At 63.0% G+C, this 17,865-nt stretch overlaps 2 protein-coding genes across 2 annotated transcripts; one reads left to right on the top strand and one right to left on the bottom strand.

Moving 5' to 3' along the window:
* Positions 1-2,733: 2,733 nt before the first annotated feature.
* On the top strand, positions 2,734-3,777 carry FUT7 (fucosyltransferase 7; the record flags this gene model as incomplete). Its single annotated transcript, XM_084272529.1, has 1 exon — positions 2,734-3,777. The coding sequence occupies one exon, from the start codon at positions 2,734-2,736 to the stop codon at positions 3,775-3,777; it is 1,044 nt and encodes a 347-aa protein (XP_084128655.1).
* A 4,195-nt stretch (positions 3,778-7,972) lies between these two features.
* On the bottom strand, positions 7,973-12,508 carry LOC311198554 (POU domain, class 5, transcription factor 3-like; the record flags this gene model as incomplete). The annotated part of the gene is made up of 5 exons (XM_084272528.1): positions 7,973-8,224; positions 8,986-9,150; positions 9,634-9,764; positions 10,120-10,231; positions 12,002-12,508. 5 exons carry the CDS (start codon positions 12,506-12,508, stop codon positions 7,973-7,975), a joined length of 1,167 nt encoding a protein of 388 aa, XP_084128654.1.
* Positions 12,509-17,865: the final 5,357 nt, after the last annotated feature.

Raw genomic sequence — 17,865 nt, 5'->3', positions numbered from 1 at the left:
AATCCTACTTTTGATGATGATGATGATGATGATGTATTAGTGGTCTCAGTGTTTGTGGGGTGTGCTTTGCTATGAAGCTGCCAGCTAGCAGGGCTGCCCCAAAGGGCTCAGCACAGCCCTGCCAGGCAGCTTTCCCTGTGGCACAGCCATGGCTCTGCCAGGCAGAGAGGAGTGGCACAGGCAGAGCAGCCTGATGGGGCTCAGGACCCTGCCTCCATCCTGCACCACAGCACTGGGTGCCTAAGGACAGGGTGGGGGTGGCAGGGTTCAGCGTGGATCAATGATCTCTACGCACTGTCCTCTCCTCCACACCACCCTGTGCTTCCTCCCGGTCCCCTGGCACCCCTCTGCCATGGAGGCAGAGCCCAGGGACCCAGATGGGGAAGGTGGACCCAGACCCCACCAGCTTGGGACGAGACCCTTCAATGCTATATGGAGTGCTGGAGAGACCAGGCTGTAGGACAAACCCCAAAGTGGGGACAGGTGCCTTGGGAAGCTACAGCCCAACTGGGAAGCTACAGCCCAACTGGGACATGGGGGGTCTGGCTGGCAGCTGGGACAGGAGAGGCACTGGGTGGGAAGGAGCCACTCTTTGGGCTCAGTTTTACCCCTGGTACATGGGAAACCCTTTTGGGGAACTGAAATCCCACATGGGGCCACTCCAAGGAGCTGCAGCTTGGCCAGAGGGTGGTGGGGGAAGCGCAGGGGCTTCAGGTAGGATGCACAGGCACCGAGGTGTGGGAAGCACCTGCACCAGGAGTCCTTCCCAGGGGTGCCACAGCACTGCTGGGGGGTGGCACCACAGGGCACGCACCGGCACGGGCTCTGCACCCAGACTCACCCAGTCACGTGTAGCACCACACCGTGGGGCACCCACTCAGCTATGGGATGTGCACAAGCCATGAGGCTCCTATCTGGACACGGGGCACCCACATAGCCATGAGGCACCTACCTGCACGTGGGCACCCACAGCTCTGCGTCTCACACATCGCCCAGTGCCAGGGAGGTGCTGCAGTGGGGCTGTGCCAGCTGCCACACACAGCAGGAAGGACCCAGAGTGGGGCCAAGCTGAGGCAAAACCACAGCAAAGAGGAAGCCTGCCAACTGCCAAGTGCCCCAGCACGGCGCTGGCAGCCGCCCGGGCAGACACACGCAGCCACCCCACACCCTGCCAGGCCAACCCTTCACCCGGTAAGTGTGTGACCACCCAGGGAGAGGGGCTGGGAAAGGGGTCAGCACTGGGACAGGCTGCCCAGGGGGTGTGGAGTCTCCATCTCTGGAGAGATTCCAGCCCCGGCTGGACGCCTCCCTGTGCAATATGAGCTGCTTTGGCAGGGGGGTTGGACCCCCATGAGCTCTCCAGGTCCCTTCCAACCCCTGTGACTCTGTGATTCTGTGATTCTGCATCCTCAAAATGGGGCTACCAGGCCCTCTGCCAGAGTCTGGCAGGCAGAGAGACCCACAGCACCATGTGCAGTGCAGGCAGCTGGCAGAGCTTTCCCAACCCTCCCCTCTTCAGGTGTCAGTTTTTTCTGGAGCCCAACCTGAGCTGGTGGAGTTCAGCAGGGCAGCTGGAGCAGGCTGGGGCACTGAAGGGGATGTTTTGCAGCAAAGCTGTGGTGGGGAAGCAGGGCACTGCTTTCCAGGAGGCTCCAAAATCACAGAGGAGCTGGCACAGCCCTGGCTGGCAGCCGGGCTCGGGCTGCTGGCACGTTCTCAGGGGTTGCCTCCAAGAGAAAACCACCTTGGGTGCTGTGGCCTGTGAGCACTGAGCCCTGTACTCAGGGTGGGCTTAAGCTGGTGTTAGTCCTGAGCCTGGCCAAGTGTCCCCATCACCACCACCCCACTGCTCTATTCCCATCAGCACCACTTATCAAAGTGCAGCCTTGCCAGCAAAGGCCTGAGGCAGGGACATGGGCACCGTGGTGGGGTTCCCACTCACTGAGCCCTACCAGCACATGGCTCCCTGCCTGCATGGCTCTCCCTCAAGCCAACAAGGAAAACATGAGTGTTTGGAGCACTGAGGCTGCAAGCTCCACCTGCCTGGGGCTCCCCGGGGCCCTTAGTGGGTGAGAAGAGCATCCTGAACCCTGCCATCACTGCAGGAACATGCTGGGCACACTTCACAGGAAGGACACTCCACTCCAGCCCTGAGTGGGATTTTAGACTCCCAGTCACTCCCAGGGACTTGGCTTGGAGCTGGGGTCTTGCACAGGGTTATTCAGGCAGGACCCAGGGGTGCTCCTCCTTTGGTGGAGGTGTGTGGCTCTTGGGTGTGTAGCTCCATACTACAAATCCCCAGCACCTTTCTTCCAAGCCTGGCTGTGGCAGGGCTGGCTGTTTCAGGCTCATCCTGGCCTGGGCAATGCAAGAAGGGTGGCTGTTTGGCATGTGGGGAAACTGAGGCACGGAGCAGTATCAAGGACTCCATCTCTCCTGCGTGTACTGGGGAGCTGTGTGAGGCAATTAGGGTGGAGGGGCTGCTTCCCATCAGATCTGTGCCCCCCCTTGGCAGCATCCCTGTTCCCCCAGGGTAACACAAAAGCCACCAGGTGCATGAGGGACCCTGGGGAGGATATGGGGGCCAGCAGAGGGGCCAGGGGTGACACTGGGACCCAAGTTTCATGGGGAAGCCCTTTCCTCATCCCTTCCATCTCCATGACCTCCCTTCTGATGCCCCTTGACGGCTTCTCTCTCCCAGGTGTCACCTCTGTCACCCCAAAAGGTGACAGCATGCCCAGGGCCCTGCCGCTGCCACGGCTGCCGTGGGGCCGGCCAAGCATGAAGACCATGGTCACCACCGGCGTGTTCGTCACCACCCTCTGGAACCTGCGGCCCTTCCTCAACCCTTCCAGGGTGCCCAGGGCACTCCCCAACCACACGGAGCCGCTGGTGGTCCTGGTGTGGGAATGGCCCTCGAAGGAGGTGCCGAACATCAGCGGGGACGTGTGCCGCGAGCGGTACGGCATCGCGGGCTGCAGCCTCACCACCGAGCGGCAGCTCCTGCGCCGGGCAGACGTGGTGGTGTTCCCCCACACCAGGCTCCGTGCCAACAGGGATACGCTGCCCAAGGAGAAGCCACCAGGGCAGAACTGGGTGTGGGTGTCCCTGGAGTCCCCCTCCAACACTAAAGCTCTCTCGGGGTGGAACCAGACCTTCAACTGGGTGATGACCTACAGACGGGACTCGGATATCTTCATCCCCTACGGGAAGCTTGTGCCCAACCGCTCTGCGACTATGAACATCCCTGAGAAGACCAACCTGGTGTCCTGGGTTATCAGCAACTACCACAGGGCTCAGAGAAGAGCTGAAGTCTACAAAAACCTCTCCAGGTACCTCCACGTGGACATCTATGGCAAAGCAACCAAAAAGCCTCTCTGCAAGGACTGCCTCTTGCCAGTGACATCCAAGTCCAAGTTCTACCTTGCCTTTGAGAACTCCATCCACCAGGATTACATCACGGAGAAGCTCTGGAGGAACTCGCTGATGGCTGGCACCGTGCCCGTGGTGCTGGGGCCTCCCCGCGCCAACTACGAGCAGTTTGTTCCTGCAGACTCCTTCATTCACATCGATGACTTTGGCTCCCTGGCAGAGCTGGCCACCTTCTTGAAGACCATGAACTCCAGCCGCTACCAGCAGTTCTTCTCCTGGCAGAAGAGGTACAGCGTGAAGCTCTACGCTGACTGGCGGGAGCGCATCTGCACCATCTGCACTGCCTACCCCAGCCTGCCCCGTGGCCACGTCTATCCTGACCTGGAGAGCTGGTTCAACACCTAGCACAGGGCTGACGTGTGCTGGGAACCACCAAGGATGCATCTGGGCAGTGAGAGAGCATGGGGCATGCTCCTTCAGACCAGGACATGGGGCAGGGAGGGATACAGCAGCCCCAACCTCTCCTCCCAGTTTGGCTGTTGCCACACTGGGACCTTGAGCAACTCCACATGACTTGATTTCTTGCAAAACAGGACTGAATGTCATCCTGTGTCCTGTCCGTCCATCCCCTCCACCCCAACCCAACACTGACCTACCTCACCAGGCTGCTGACAGAACAAGAGGGTGCTTTACAAATAAATGACACTGCTGTGGAGGCTCTAACTTGTGGTGTGGGGGGTGGAGGGGGTTCAGGGCTCCCCAGCCTTCCCCTGTGATCGTTCTGTGTCCCTCCAGCATCTTCTGCTGAGTGGCAAAGCTCTGGTGGCAGAGGCCTCAGGGGGCTGTGGTGGAGGAGCTGGGGTAGCACGGTGGGGCTCGGAGCCTGTGGCAGGGACAGAGCACAGGGACAGCTCTGCCACTGGCCAGCATGGCCCAGCAGCACCCATTTACCTCATGCACCCCACTCCTGACCTGGCAGTGTGACTGGGCTGGCAAGGCCGAACAGGACACTGGATGGTCTGGAGAGCAATCTCAGCAGGCTCAGTGCCAGCCCCAGCTGCTGTGGTTTCTTGCCGGCCTGTGAGCGTGCCCAGCCTGCGGCAGGAAGCCAGCGGGGCGGTGGCACCCGGAACCTCGCAGCGAGTCCGGAGCCACCCGGCCCCACGGGCACCCTGTGGCCACAGCAGCTCAGCCCGTGCGCCCTCAGCATGGCCAGACCCTGCATGGCCTGTACCCCACACCCCCGCGCTGAGAGCAGCTGCAGCCTGCACCCTGCGCCAAGAGGGCACCCTGCACCATGGGCACCCTGTGCCAAGCACACACCCTGCACTGCACACACCCTGCACCACGGGCACCCTGCGCCACAGGCACCCTGCGCCATGGGCACCCTGCACCACAGGCACCCTGCACTGCACAAACCTGCCCCACGGGCACCCTGCACCGCGGGCACCCTGCGCCAAGCACACACCCTGCACCATGGGCACCCTGCACCACGGGCACCCTGTGCTAAGCACACACCCTGCACCATGGGCACCCTGCGCCATGGGCACCCGCACCACGGGCACCCTGCACCACAGGCACCCTGTACCGCACACCTGCACCACGGGCACCCTGCACTGCACACACCCACACCATGGGCACCCTGCACCATGGGCACCCTTGCACCACGGGCACCCTGCACCACACACACCCGCACTACGGGCACCCTGTGCCAAGCACACACCCTGCACCATGGGCACCCTGCACCATGGGCACCCTGTGCCAAGCACACACCCCGCACTACGGGCACCCTGCACCACGGGCACCCTGTGCAATGGGCACCCTGCGCCATGGGCACCCTGTGCCATGGGCACCCTGCACCACACACACCTGCACCACGGGCACCCTGCACCACAGGCACCCTGTACCGCACACCTGCACCACGGGCACCCTGCACCGCACACACACCCACATCACAGGCACCCTGTACCACACACCCCCCCACACCATGGGCACCCTGTACCACGTACCCTTCCCACGCCGTGCACACGGTGGGCACAGTCAATGCCCAGACACCCAGAGGGGAAGCGCCCACTTGTGCTCAGTGGCAGACGACAGGGCCAGGTGACAGGACCAAGGTGTGGGACACGATGGCTCCATCCCTCCCTTCCTCCCTCGGTGCCCCTTGGCTCAGCAGCACCACTCCCTGCTGGGAACTGTGGATTACAGGTTTCTCACCGCAGCCCCAAGTCATCCAGCCCACCCCTGCCACCCCGCCAGCTGCCCCGTGGTGGGGGTGCAGGGGGGACACGCAGCAACACCCACTCAGCAGAGAACATCCCTGCCCCCCCCCCATGGCACTTTGAGGTGCCCCTGGTCCCAGCAGCTGCTGAGCCAGCCCAGCCCTCCCCGTGTGGCAGTTTGGCAGCCGCTGGCTGTGGCTTCCGATCTCAGTCACGTTGGTCTGCTGGGTGAACTGAAACATGGAGCAGATGGGGCTCTGAGCACCTGCAGAGGGGCTCGGGGGCATCAGGGTTTGGAAGGGCTCCAGGGGGCTGGGGCTTGTGCCTGGCTGGCCTTGTGGTGGAATGGAGAATCGGTGGAAATGTGGAGAGAAGCAAACCTCAGGGAGGTGACACCCTTCCCAGGCAGGCTGCAGGTTGCCAGCACCCCTAGCCACCCCCCAAAGCACCAGGCAGCAGTGGCTGGGGGTGGGGGGGCAGCTCCCAGGAGGTGCCATACCCCCAACTCCAAGGCTGCACTGGGATGTAGGTCTGGGCACCCAGGCCCTAGGAAGCAATGGGGAGCATGGAGCTGACCCCCAGCAGCTCTGTGTGCACCCCAGCCCTCCACAGGCAGCTGCCTGCAGCAGCCCTGCTCCTGCCTGGCACAGCAAGGCTGCAGGCCAGTCAGACCAAACCCACATGTACTAGCAGCAGAGCCAAAAAAGGGCCTTTTGGGGCTTTCCCCACAGGCTGGGTCATTTCACTGCCTCTGCTCAGGGGAAAACCCCTCAGGGGTGCAGGTTGGTGGCAAACCAGCCACAGGGACCACAGCAGTGAAAGGCATCATCCCCCAGCACTTGGCTTTCCTGGCTGGGCTGCCACCCTGATCCCCGGTGCCCTCCCAGACCTGCCTCAGCTGGAGGGAGCATCCCTCACTCCCCAGTGCCAGGCTAGCAGCCAAAGGCAGCCCAGGCTTCCTGCTCCTCTGGGCTGGGAGTGGGATGACTCCCTACATATCCCTCCCTAGCCAGTCCTTCCCAAACCACAGCAGCTGATGGTGCCACCTGCAAGGAAGGGAGATCTCCCCACACTCCCACACTTCCCAAAAGCTGCTATGGAAAGAACAGCAGTTCAAACTGGGTGACACACCCCCCCACCCCATCCTGACCACCTCTGGTTTGAGGTAGTGAGGCTTCCAGGAGCTGGCTGTCCCCCTGGGACCAAGCTGCTCCTCCTGGTGGGCCAGCTGCAGGCAGGCAAGAGCCAGGCACTGCTGGCACGGTGACACACTCACAGTGTCACCAGCCCAGCCCCACTGTGACCCACACTCAGCCCAACCTGCACCCCCCCTCCAGGCTGCCCGGCCCTGTGCAGGAGCAGGGCTGTGCCAGGGGATGGGGAAAGGCTGAATTCACACTCAGGCCCCAAAGAACTGAGATTTATTTCATTGCCAGACGGAATGTGATCAAGAGAAGAAAAAATGAACATCAACTACAGCAGGCTCCAAGGCATGGGGGGGCCAGCAGCATGGACAGGGTGGTATTGCCCCCTGGGGAAAGATGGTCCCTGAGCAGCCGGGCTGGGGCAGAGGGACAACAGCTGGAGTGGGCACACAGGACCTGGGGCAATGTTGGGCACAAACAAGGGCCAGGAGGACACCCCCCACACACCCCACTGCTCCCCCAAAATGAGCCCCACCAGCTTGGCCATGAACAGGCAAAGTTCTCCTGCGCCACAGGGCAAGGGGCAGCCAGGCCAGGGCAGGGAGGGCATGGCTCCAGCCACAGGCTCCAGCCCTGGGCTTGCCCTGGCTTGCCTGGGAGGATAGGCAGAGCCACCAGGGACCCTGGGCCCTGAGCACCCCAGCCCTGCTCTACTTGACAGGGACGAGGCACCTGGGAAACTAAGTCATCACTACACAAAGATTTTTGCTTATTAAAAACTACAACCAAAAAAACACCCATTAAAAAAAAATAAAACCAACCCCCCCACCCCCACCCCTCAAAAAATTTAAAAATACTTTTCTGGGTCTCAAAGGAGAGTGTCTTGGTTGGGCTTGGCACAGGCAGCATCTGCTCAGCACCCTGGGCACGTGTGGGGCTTTGGCAGGGGGCAGGAACAGCTGCCCCCCCCAAGTGGGGGTTGGAGGGGGCATCAACACTGCTGGGACCAGTAAACTCCTAACTAGGAAGAGCTGGGAGCAACTGGGGCACCATCCCTGTGCCAAGCTCCCAGCCCTTCCCTTCCCCTGCCAACCCCCTACCCCAAAAAGGCAGCAGAGTGAGTGCCCAGGCAGGCCCTGGGGGGGGGGCAGCTGTCCCTAGAAAGCCAGCCCAGCCGCAGAGCATGGGGGCAGCCCCCCCACAGCCCCCCCCCAAAGCCCCCCAGCCCCCGGTTCAGTGGTTGTTGTTGCTCATGGAGAGCCCAGGCTGCAGCGCCGGAGGGAACATCTCAGCTTTGTGGAAGGGTGGCATGTAGACAGGAGGGGAGGGTGCCAGGCTGTAGCCCTGGGACGTCACCGGGATGGGCAGGCCGGGGGGCACCAGGCTCTGATTCATGTCATACATCACCCCCTCCGCCTCCGTGCCGAAGGGCAGCAGCAGCCGTTTGCCTTTCTGACGCCGGTTGCAGAACCAGACCCGGACCACCTGGGAAAGGGGAGAGGGGGGAGACAGGACAGGGAGAGAGAGAGAGAGAGAGAGAGGGGTGAGGCCAGGCAGCCTGGGTGGGGGGGACAAGGAGAGCCTGTTGGTGGCAGCTCCACAGCACAGCTCCTGGCGCTGCGGCCAGACACGCCAAGGGTGGCACCAGCCCTGGCTACTTTGTACTGGGGCACCAAATACAAGAGAGATGTGGGGCTGTTGGAGAGGGGTCAGAGGAGCCACAAGGATGATCAGAGGGCTGGAGCAGCTCCCCTATGGAGAGAGGCTGAAGGAGCTGGGCTGAGTTCAGCCTGGAGAAGAGAAGGCTGTGGGGGGACCTCATTGCAGCCTCCCAGTCCCTGAAGGGAGCTTATAAGCAGGAGGGGATTCAACTTTTTAAAAGAGCAGATAATGGCAGGACAAGGGGGAATGGACTAAAGCTAAAGGAGGGAAGGTTTAGATTAGATATTAGGGGGAAGTTTTTTACAGGGGGAGTGGTGAGGGGCTGGAACAGGCTGCCCAGAGAGGGGGTGGGTGCCCCATCCCTAGGGGTGTTCAAGGCCAGGTTGGATGGGGCCCTGGGCAACCCTGTGTAGCTCCAGGCCTGGAGGTTGGTGTCCCTGCCTGTGGCAGGGGGTTGGAGCTCTGTGATCCTTGGGGTCCCTTCCAACCCAGACTATTCTATGACTCTATGATTCTACCTACACTCTTCCACAACCAGAGTCCTTCCACGTGGGCACCCCACCCTGTGAACCCTCCCAACCTACGTCTTTGTCCAGGTTGAGGTCCTCTGCGATCTGGGAGATCTCCTGGGGACTGGGCTTCACACACTTGCGGAAGAAGCTCTCCAGTGTCCCCTTCACGTTGGTTTCAATGCTGGTCCGGCGCTTTCTCTTCCGGGCTTGGGCCAACACTTGCTCTGCATTGCACATCTGGAAAGGAGAGCAGGAGCACGTGCTTGGTCACAGGACTCACAATGCAGAGGTCTGGGAGGGATGAGGGACAAAGCTGAGTGTCCACCAAGTGTCACCCCGCTGCAGCTGGGGCCCATTCAGTGTCCCAGCACTGCCTACAGCTCATGCAGGGGGGTGGACACATCTTCCTGTATCCCCCCAGGCTCCCCTGCTGGCAGCAAGTTGCACCTCCAGCCTTAAGACTCCAGCAGAACCTGGCTGCTCCAAGAGAGAAGCTGCCACAGTTGTCACGAGGTGTCTGCAGGGGGATCTGGGCTGCCCCCAGCTCAACAGAAGGTTCCCTGCACAGTCAGACAGAAGCCACAGCAGTGAGATGCTGCTATAAGCACCGGGTGCCTGCTGCTCCCCTCCTCTCTCCCAAAAACCAAGTCTAAAATCAAAGGGAAGCTCCAGTTGCTATGTCACCAGTGCACAGGACCCCCAGCCCCCCCTGCCCCGTACCTCTTGCATGTTGTCTGTGTTCTCTGCCTCGTTGAGCCAGCGCTGCAGCAGCGGCTTCAGCTTGCACATGTTCTTGAAGCTGAGCTGGAGCGCTTCGAAGCGGCAGATGGTGGTCTGGCTGAACATCTTCCCTGTGCAGATAGGCAAGGGCATCACGTCCTGCTCCTGCCCCCACGCTGAGGGGGGCTGTCCCACCCCCAGAATCCCCAGTCCAGCATCCCTGGGGATAGGGCATCAGGAAAGGAGCCCTCCCTGCTGCTTCAGCAGGGATTTACAGTGCTGAAACTGCAGAAGCCATTCCTTGTTATCAAACCCTTCCCAATAGATCAAGTACTTAACTTGGGAGGCCCGGGAGCCCTGGGGCTGGTGCTCATCACCTTCTTTACAGGTCGTTAAGGAGCAGAAATCTCCACTGCCCAGGTGGCTCCATCTCCCTCCTAGGCCCCTCCCTTCCCCCGGGTGTGGAGGGGACAACAGGATCCTTACCGTAAAGGGTGCCCAGCGCCAGCCCCACGTCAGCCTGGGTGAAGCCCAGCATGATGCGCTTGTGTTTGAGGTCCTTGGCAAACTGCTCCAGCTCTTCCGAGGTTGGCGCATCCTGGCAGGAGCAGAGAGGAGTGAGGGGAGACAACTGGCGCCCAGGGGCTGCCAGGAGCGGGGTCTGTCAGGGTCAGCGTGGGGTTGGGAGTGGGGGGGGGTTGGCATCCCCTGCTACCTCTGGGTGATGGATGCTTGGTGCCACGGGGTGGGTGCCAGAAGGGGTTTTCTAGGGGGGTCTGCCCCCCCTGAACCTCTGCCCAGGGTGACACGAGGACCTGGGGACAGAGAGCCGGTCCCGGGAGCACAGAGCCCCTCGCTTTGCCCTCTGCCCCAGGCTCGGATCCCCGCGGCTTGACCAGAGGCAGCACCGATGGGCACATTTCCCGATGGACTCAGAATCGCCTCTCGCCCACGATGTGTTCTCAAGGGCTCCCCTATCCCGGGGCGTGGGCACCCACCTCCCCCCCACGGCTCTGGGGCAGGGGGCAGCCCCCTCGCCAGCGCCTCTCCCGCCTGCACCCAGGGCGGGGGAAAGGAGGATGAAGATGGGGGAAAAGGAGGATGAAGAAGGGGGAAAAGGAGGATGAAGAAGGGGGAAAAGGAGGATGAAGATGGGGGAAAAGGAGGATGAAGATGGGGGAAAAGGAGGATGAAGATGGGGGAAAAGGAGGATGAAGATGGGGGAAAGGAGGATGAAGAAGGGGGGAAAGGAGGATGAAGAAGGGGGGAAAGGAGGATGAAGAAGGGGGGAAAGGAGGATGAAGAAGGGGTAAAAGGGGGATGAAGAAGGGGGAAAAGGAGGATGAAGAAGGGGGGAAAGGAGGATGAAGAAGGGGGAAAGGAGGATGAAGATGGGGAAAAGGAGGATGAAGAAAGCGCCCACGACACAAGCGGGATTCCAACACTTCTTTCCCGGAACCAGTCTGTGCTGGGAAGGTCCTTACCCAGGTGCTTCCCCGCCCCACCGCAGCGCAGCCCCCAGCTGATGCGGGGGCACTTCTCAGTACCAAGTAAACCGATGCATCCCTGCGAGGGGCAACCCGCATCCTCCCTCAGGGGTGCAAAGCGTGTCCCACAGCCCCCCCTCCGCGGCAGGCTGCGACCCGGGGGACACGCAGCTGGGCACAAACCCAACCAACACACCCGCAGCAGCTCGCAGGGCCCCTGCGCCAAGCGCCGGCATCCCCTGCACTGCCGCCCCCCGAGCCGTGATGTCCTGCGGGGGCCGGGCTGGGGGCACGGCAGCGCTCAGCATTATCAAACACAAACCTCAACCGCAGCTGCTGGGCATGCGGATACCCACTGACACCCCCCACACCCCCCGAGGCTTCCCCCCCAAGCCCCCGGGCTGGCTCTGCCTGTGCCCCGGCAGCCGTCGGTGCCCGCGGAACAGCGGGGGCAGCGCGCTGGGTGCCCGAGCAGGACATGCCCCGGCTTCAGCATCGCCTACGCGGGACGGCACAAGCTGCACCCACCGCCGGGTCCTAAAAATAACTCTTCTCACCCCCGTTAGAAGCCTCCCCGCAGCGTTTACCCCCGCCGGGCGCCTGACCCAGGGACACGTCGGGTCGCTCCGGGGCTTCTCCCGCCGAAAAGCCCGGGCAGAACCGCACCGGCCGCGATCCCACCTGCCCCTATACCCGGGGCCGGGCCCCGCCGACGGCCGGGAGAGGCCAGGCCGTTCCCTGCCCCGACGGGGCGGCGCGCAGCCAGCCCGGGCTCGCTATGGGCGCGGAGCGGGGAAGGGCGCCGGGGCGCCCGGCTTCCCAGGCCGGGGGGCAGCGAGGCGGGACGGCCCCAGCCCCGTCCCCGTCCCGTCGGGTCTCACCTCGTCGCCGCTGTCGCTGGAGTGTCCGCCCTCGCTGGCGGCGCCGCTGGAGCTGCCGCTGCTGCCCAGCCCGGAGAGGCCGCCGCCGGTGCCCGGCTGCGGGGCGGCGGGACACAGCTGGGGGCTGGGGAAAGCGACGGCGCCCGCCGTGCCCGGGAAGGGCGGCCCGGACAGGGGGGTGTTGGCCGCTCCGGGAGGCGCGGGCCCGGCCCAGGGCGGGGGTGCGGGCCAGGCCGGCCCGCAGCAGGCGGCGGTGCGGGGCTCGGGCGAGGGCTGTCGGCACGGCCGGCCCGGGCGCGGCTCCGCCTTGGCGGGCGGCCCGGCGGGCGGGGGCAGCCAGGCGCGGGGCGGCGGCGGGTCGCGGGTGGCCTCGGGCTCGGCGGCGGCGAAGGGGAAGAAGAGCGGCTGGGCGGCCGCTCCGTCGAAGCCGCCGCGGGGAAAAGACGGTCCGGCGTCGGGCAGGAGGCCGAAGGGGGCGGGCGGCAGCCCCCCGTCCGGGCTGAACATGCTGCCCGCGGCCCTAAGGCTCCATGCGGGGGCTGCGGGGCTGGGCTCGGCCCGGCCGCCCGCCGGCCGCTGCCTCCCTACTGTGGCGCCGCCGGGGCCTCTGAGGGCAGCGGGGTCGGGCCGGGCCGGGCCGGGCCGTATGGAAATAGGCTCCGGCCCCATTGGCCCCGCACCGGTGGGTCGGGCATGAACTTGATCCCCCCCTGGGGGCGTGGGGGGGTGGGGAGGGGGGGGGGGGGCAGGTGCGATGGAAGGTGGGCTGCGGCCCCTCCGCACCCTGCCCCGGGGCTGCGAAGAGCAAGAGAGCCAGGCCGGCCAGCCCCGGGGGCGAGGGCTCCTGCTGCGGCCTGTCGGCCCACTCGGCCCCTGCGTGGGGACGGGCAGAGCTCCCAACGCCCTGGGGTGGGTCTCCCCACCCGGGAGCTCCGCAGGGGAGCGGGGCAGCTTTGGGCGAGGCGAGGCAGGAGGCAGGGATGGCCGCAGCCGTGGCCCCGGCAGCCGCTTCCCCACAGGGCAGAGGACAAGCCCTGGGGAGGCCGGCGCCATGGGGAAGCAGGAGGACTAGATGAGGGCTTGGCCATCCCCTCTCGCCCCTCTGCAGCGTGCGGTGGCTGTGGCAGAGGCCCCACTGCTCTGTGGGGTGCCCTGCACAGTGCTTCAGGGGCAAAGCTGAGGCTCCCCGGCTCCCACCAGCCCTCTCCTCCTCTCCCCGGGGAGGAAGGCCATGCCTGGGAGTGAGCGTGTCCTGAGCTGGCAGGGAGGCCCTGCAGCTCTAGGTGTGCTAATCGCAGCCCTGGCTGTGCTATCAGGCCCATCTCCTCCACAATGGAGCGTGGTTGACGTTTTCTCCATCTCCAGAGCTCTCCTCTCATGCTGCCCTTCACAGTGGTACTACAGAGGCCAGCTCCAGCCATTCCCCCTTCCCTCTCTCCTGCTTTATCACTGGGAGCTTCCCTGAGCCAGGCACTACCTCTGCATCGAGCTCTGCTGGGATCTGCCAGCCTGTTGCTGGCTCCTGGGTACCGGCAGACACCAGCAACACCGGCACACTGACCCCAGCAGAGCCCAGCAAGGGGCCATCCTCCAGTCGGCCCCGCTCCTTGTTTATTAACCCAGATTACTGGGACCCTGCTGCCTGTCTTGCACTAGAGATATGCTGAAGAGATAGGCTGGAGGAGCCTTCCAGCGGCTCCTGGGCTTGGGGAAAAGCCCTTGGTGCTGGTTATAAAACACTTTGGCTCCTGAGAGGACTGGCAGCTTGGGGCTGGTGCCCAGGGACTAGCACCCAGGGGCTGGTACCCACAGCACAAGCAGAAGCCCCTTGCTCAGCATGCACATCAGAGGGAGTGGAACACACACACACACCCCCCAAGCCCCCACCTTTGTGATGATATTCCTGTAAGGAAAAATACATCACCCTGAGGAGGAGCTGGGATGAAAGCCCCTTCCCCATTCCTGGCTGGAGAGGTGGCAGGCTGCCCACGCCAGCTGTGCCAGGCTGCGCTGAAGAGGGAGGGCAGCCCCAGGAATATGACCTGAGGATGCCAAAAACCCCTTGGCAAGGACATGGCATCCCTGAGGGAGCCCTGCAGCCGCCAGCCCTGCCTGGGGGAACCACAGGGCAGTCTGTGGGTCACCTCTGAGCAGGATTTGGCCATGCCAAGGGGAAAGAGGACTCAGGGCTGTGGTGCCCGGGGTGCCAGCACCCAGGGGAAGGTGCAGGCAGGGCTGCCCCGCTGCCTGCCCTCTGCCAGCGGGCAGAGGAAGTCTCCCTGCGGGACTCCAATCGCAGCCATCAGCCCTGCTCCTCCCGAGTTCCCACTGCTGCCCAGGGTTTCAGAGGAGCCTTGGCCAGGCAGTAACTCCCATTCCCTTTGATTTATTGTTCCCGGGCCGGACCCCCTCCTCCTGCCAACCTGCTCTTTCTCTCCATCCCCCCAGGAAGCCCCCCAGCCCGCCAAGGCCTCAAACGCATTCCTGCTCCCTTTCATATACAGGCAGAGGGGAAGGGAGACGTTGACTTTGAACTGGCCCCTTTGTAGGACCAGGGCCCATTGTGGCAGTGATGGTTTTAGCTGGGGGATGTGGAGGGAGTCAGTGGGGTTTCTCTGTGTGTGCCCCCCCCCCCCTACATTTCAATGGGGGAAGTTTGGGGGGGCTGTATGAGGTGCCTGCTTATTGTGCAGGTTCCCTGTGCACCCACTGCCAGGGCTGGGCCATCCACATCCTTTAAGACTCCTGCCTGCTCCAGGGGGGTGAAGGATGTGTCCTTGCGTGGCTGGAGTTTGCTGATGCTCCAGGCTCTGCCGTCTGTAACCCAGCCAAGGGCGGGTGGGATCCTGCTAGGAAAAGGGAGGCAGAAAGAACTGTGTCTCTGCTCCATGGCTCCCTGAGATGGCAGCAGGCTGCAGGGATCAGAGCTGCACATCTCTTTGTCCTCCCTTTGCTGAGTTTGCAGTGACTTGGCTTGGAGATTTAAAGAGACTGTGTGACCATGGGTGATGGTTTTTTATACCTTCTCTCCTGGGGCAGGTGATGGAGAAGCTATTGGGGCTGCTGTGCTGGACTCCCCTCCATTTCACACCTAAGACAACCACATCTTGGTGGTCTGCAGCCCTGCAGGGAGTGGGTTGGGACCCCATGGTCTCAGGAACTGCCTGGAGTCTTTGCCCCAGGTCTATCAGAGCAGAACTTCAGAGTCCCTGTGCCTGTGAGAAACACCAAAACTTCCCCACAGCACCACACTTTGCTTAGCTGCTGGCCTGGGTGGGTGGCACTGAGGGTTGGAGCTGAAATGAAAGTCCTGGAGTCCAGATCTCTGCTCTCATTAAAAGGCCTCTGCATTCCAGAGCCTGGGTATCATTTGGGTATCACCTGTGTCACTGAACACACCGACTGGTTTGCTCTGGTGCTTTGCAGCTGGGGAAATGGAGGCACAGACAGGCTGGGGCTGAGCAGACCCTAAACCCAACCCTGGGCTGTCTGTGGCACAGATGTAGTGTCCCAGGACAAATCAATCTCACCTCCCCAGGCAAATGGTGAGGACAGAGCTTCCTGGGGGGACCCTGGGCGAAGGGGGGGGGGTGTCTTCCCAGGAAAAGCAGCTGGGTTTTACTCAAAGCTGGAGCTTCCCAAGAAGACCTGGTGTGCTCTGAGAGGCTGCTGGGCTCCAAGAGCAAAGGGAGGACGAATTTGAAGACCTCAGACAGGGGTGTGCAAGGCTTGGTTTCCCCAGGGTTGAGTCTTGAGGGGGGATGGGGGGGGGCACCGTGTCATTTGGGGGTGCAGCTAAAGTCCCCCAGGGCCACCCACCAGCCAGGCTGAGGGAAGCATCCATCCAGGATGGTGCCCAGGTGCTTTGGTGGTGAGTCAGCACCCACCCTCCGGGCTGCCGAAACCAGGAGGAGACAAGAGATTGTATCAGCCTGATGGGGGGCTGGGGTGATCAAAGGGCTGAGAGAGCAGCTCAGGCTCCACACAATGGGGAGACACGATAGCCCTTATCTGCCAGCCCCACCGAGGTGTGAAGGGCCCTTCCCTGGGAGCCTGGGGGGTGATGGGGGTGGGTGCTGGGTGCTGGAGTGCTGGGTGCCCGCAGGCACGGCTGGGGGCTCCCAGCCAACCTTCCTCTGGGAAACCCTCTCCTGGCAAACACCAAGAAGCAAGGAAATAAACTCTGGGTCTGGGAAAAGCCTTGAGAAGGGTTTGGAGGCTACTCCAGCTGCACAACGGCTGTTCTCACTATTCCAGGGGGAAGGTTTTGGGATGGGGGTCCTGCAGCATCCTCCCTCCCTGCCTGCCCACCCCCCCCCACCCCCCCCCACCCCACTCCTGGACAGAGTGCTCTGAGCTGAGGGGACCCTGGCCCCACACCACACACTCGCATGGGTCTCAAACATGGTTGTTTAATAAAATCTCCTTTTAAAAGAACTACAATCCATACAACAACGAGGGGAGCGGGGCAGCAGCCCCCAGGGAAGGGAGCAGGGTGCAGGGAAGCAATCTGTGCAGGGACAGCCTCTGCCAGCCACCCTGGGGGGGCCATTCCCACACCACCCACCCCCCCCCCTCTCCCCAGGCACCGGGCCCTGCTGCTGCTGCCTGCTCTGCTCGTGCAGTGGCTCAGGTGTGGGGTGGCTCCTGTGCAAGCAACAGCTCCCAGGCCTGTGTGAGGACCCCCCTGTGTGAAACGGGTCACCTGTGGCTGTGACAATCCGTGCTGAGGTGGGGACATGAAGCCACATCTCTGGAAAGCAAGCCCGAGCTCGTCCCAGCCTTATGCTAGAGGGTCCCAGCCAGCACACCAGGGAGGCTGTGGGGAATGGGACTGGGCTCTGAGTAAGGACTAGTTGGTAGGGGCTGGTGAGATACAGACACGGGCAGTGGAGGGGCACAGGGGGTCTCTGGAGCCCAGGAAATGCCAGGATGGTGTGGTGGAGACTGTCCCTGGGGATGCCCGGAGGCAATGCCAGGCTGGCTCCTCAGGAATGCTGCCAAGGGCATGGGCTCCGTGGGGCAGAGAAGCAGTGCAGCAAAGCCATCCTGCCCTGGCTACCTCTCCTGGCCTCCTGAGCCCCCACCAGTCTTACCCCATCCTCCCCAGTGGCCACACAGGCTTCAAACCAAAACCCTGTGCCTCTTACCCCACAGAGGCCCAGGGTGAGAGCCCAGACGGCCCCAGGACTGCCATAAGGAAGTCCCCCACCTCTGCAGGCCAGCGTGGGGCCACAGCAGCACCAGGACTGTCTGTGCCTCCTGGGACCAGCACCCTTAGAAGGGGCTGGAGCTGGTGCAGGGCCCAGGGCAGAGCCTCTGCCCCTGTGCAGGGCGGCATCTGAAGGTGCATCCCAGGGAGCGGCACAAGGCCCGCTCCTGCCCCTGGCACCCAGAGCAGGACTCTGCTGCCAGGGGCTGCATGGGCTGGGGACGTTGAGGAAGGCCAGGCACAGGGGCCGTTAGTGATGCTGCCCACTCTGGAGCCAGTCCCTGTCGCTGGCAGAGGGGCTCTGGGCAAGCTGGCAGCCCAGACACCTTCCCCATGGACACCAGCATGCCCAGATCCCCCCCTGCCCTGGGCCCTTTCCTCTCTCCAACCCCCTTTCCAGCCTTTTCCCAGCTGCTGTTGCATCAGCACAGCCACAGCCAGGGCAGCAGCCCCCTCCTCAAAGCCAAATGCAGAGACAGCACTTGCAGCTCCCCCCCCCTCCCCCAGTCTGTGTGCCAAGGCAGCAGCTGCCCCCCCTCCTATCCAAGAGCAGTGAGCAAAGGGCAAGGCAGGAACGCAATGACAGCAGCAAAGAGGACAAGGACGCTGAAAATGGGGGCGATCCCCCCCCTCCCATAGCTGTTAGTGGGTG

Source organism: Gallinula chloropus, assembly GCF_964237585.1.
Source record: "Gallinula chloropus genome assembly, chromosome: 18".
Lineage (NCBI taxonomy): Eukaryota > Metazoa > Chordata > Aves > Gruiformes > Rallidae > Gallinula > Gallinula chloropus.
This window is presented reverse-complemented; position numbering and strand designations above follow the sequence as displayed.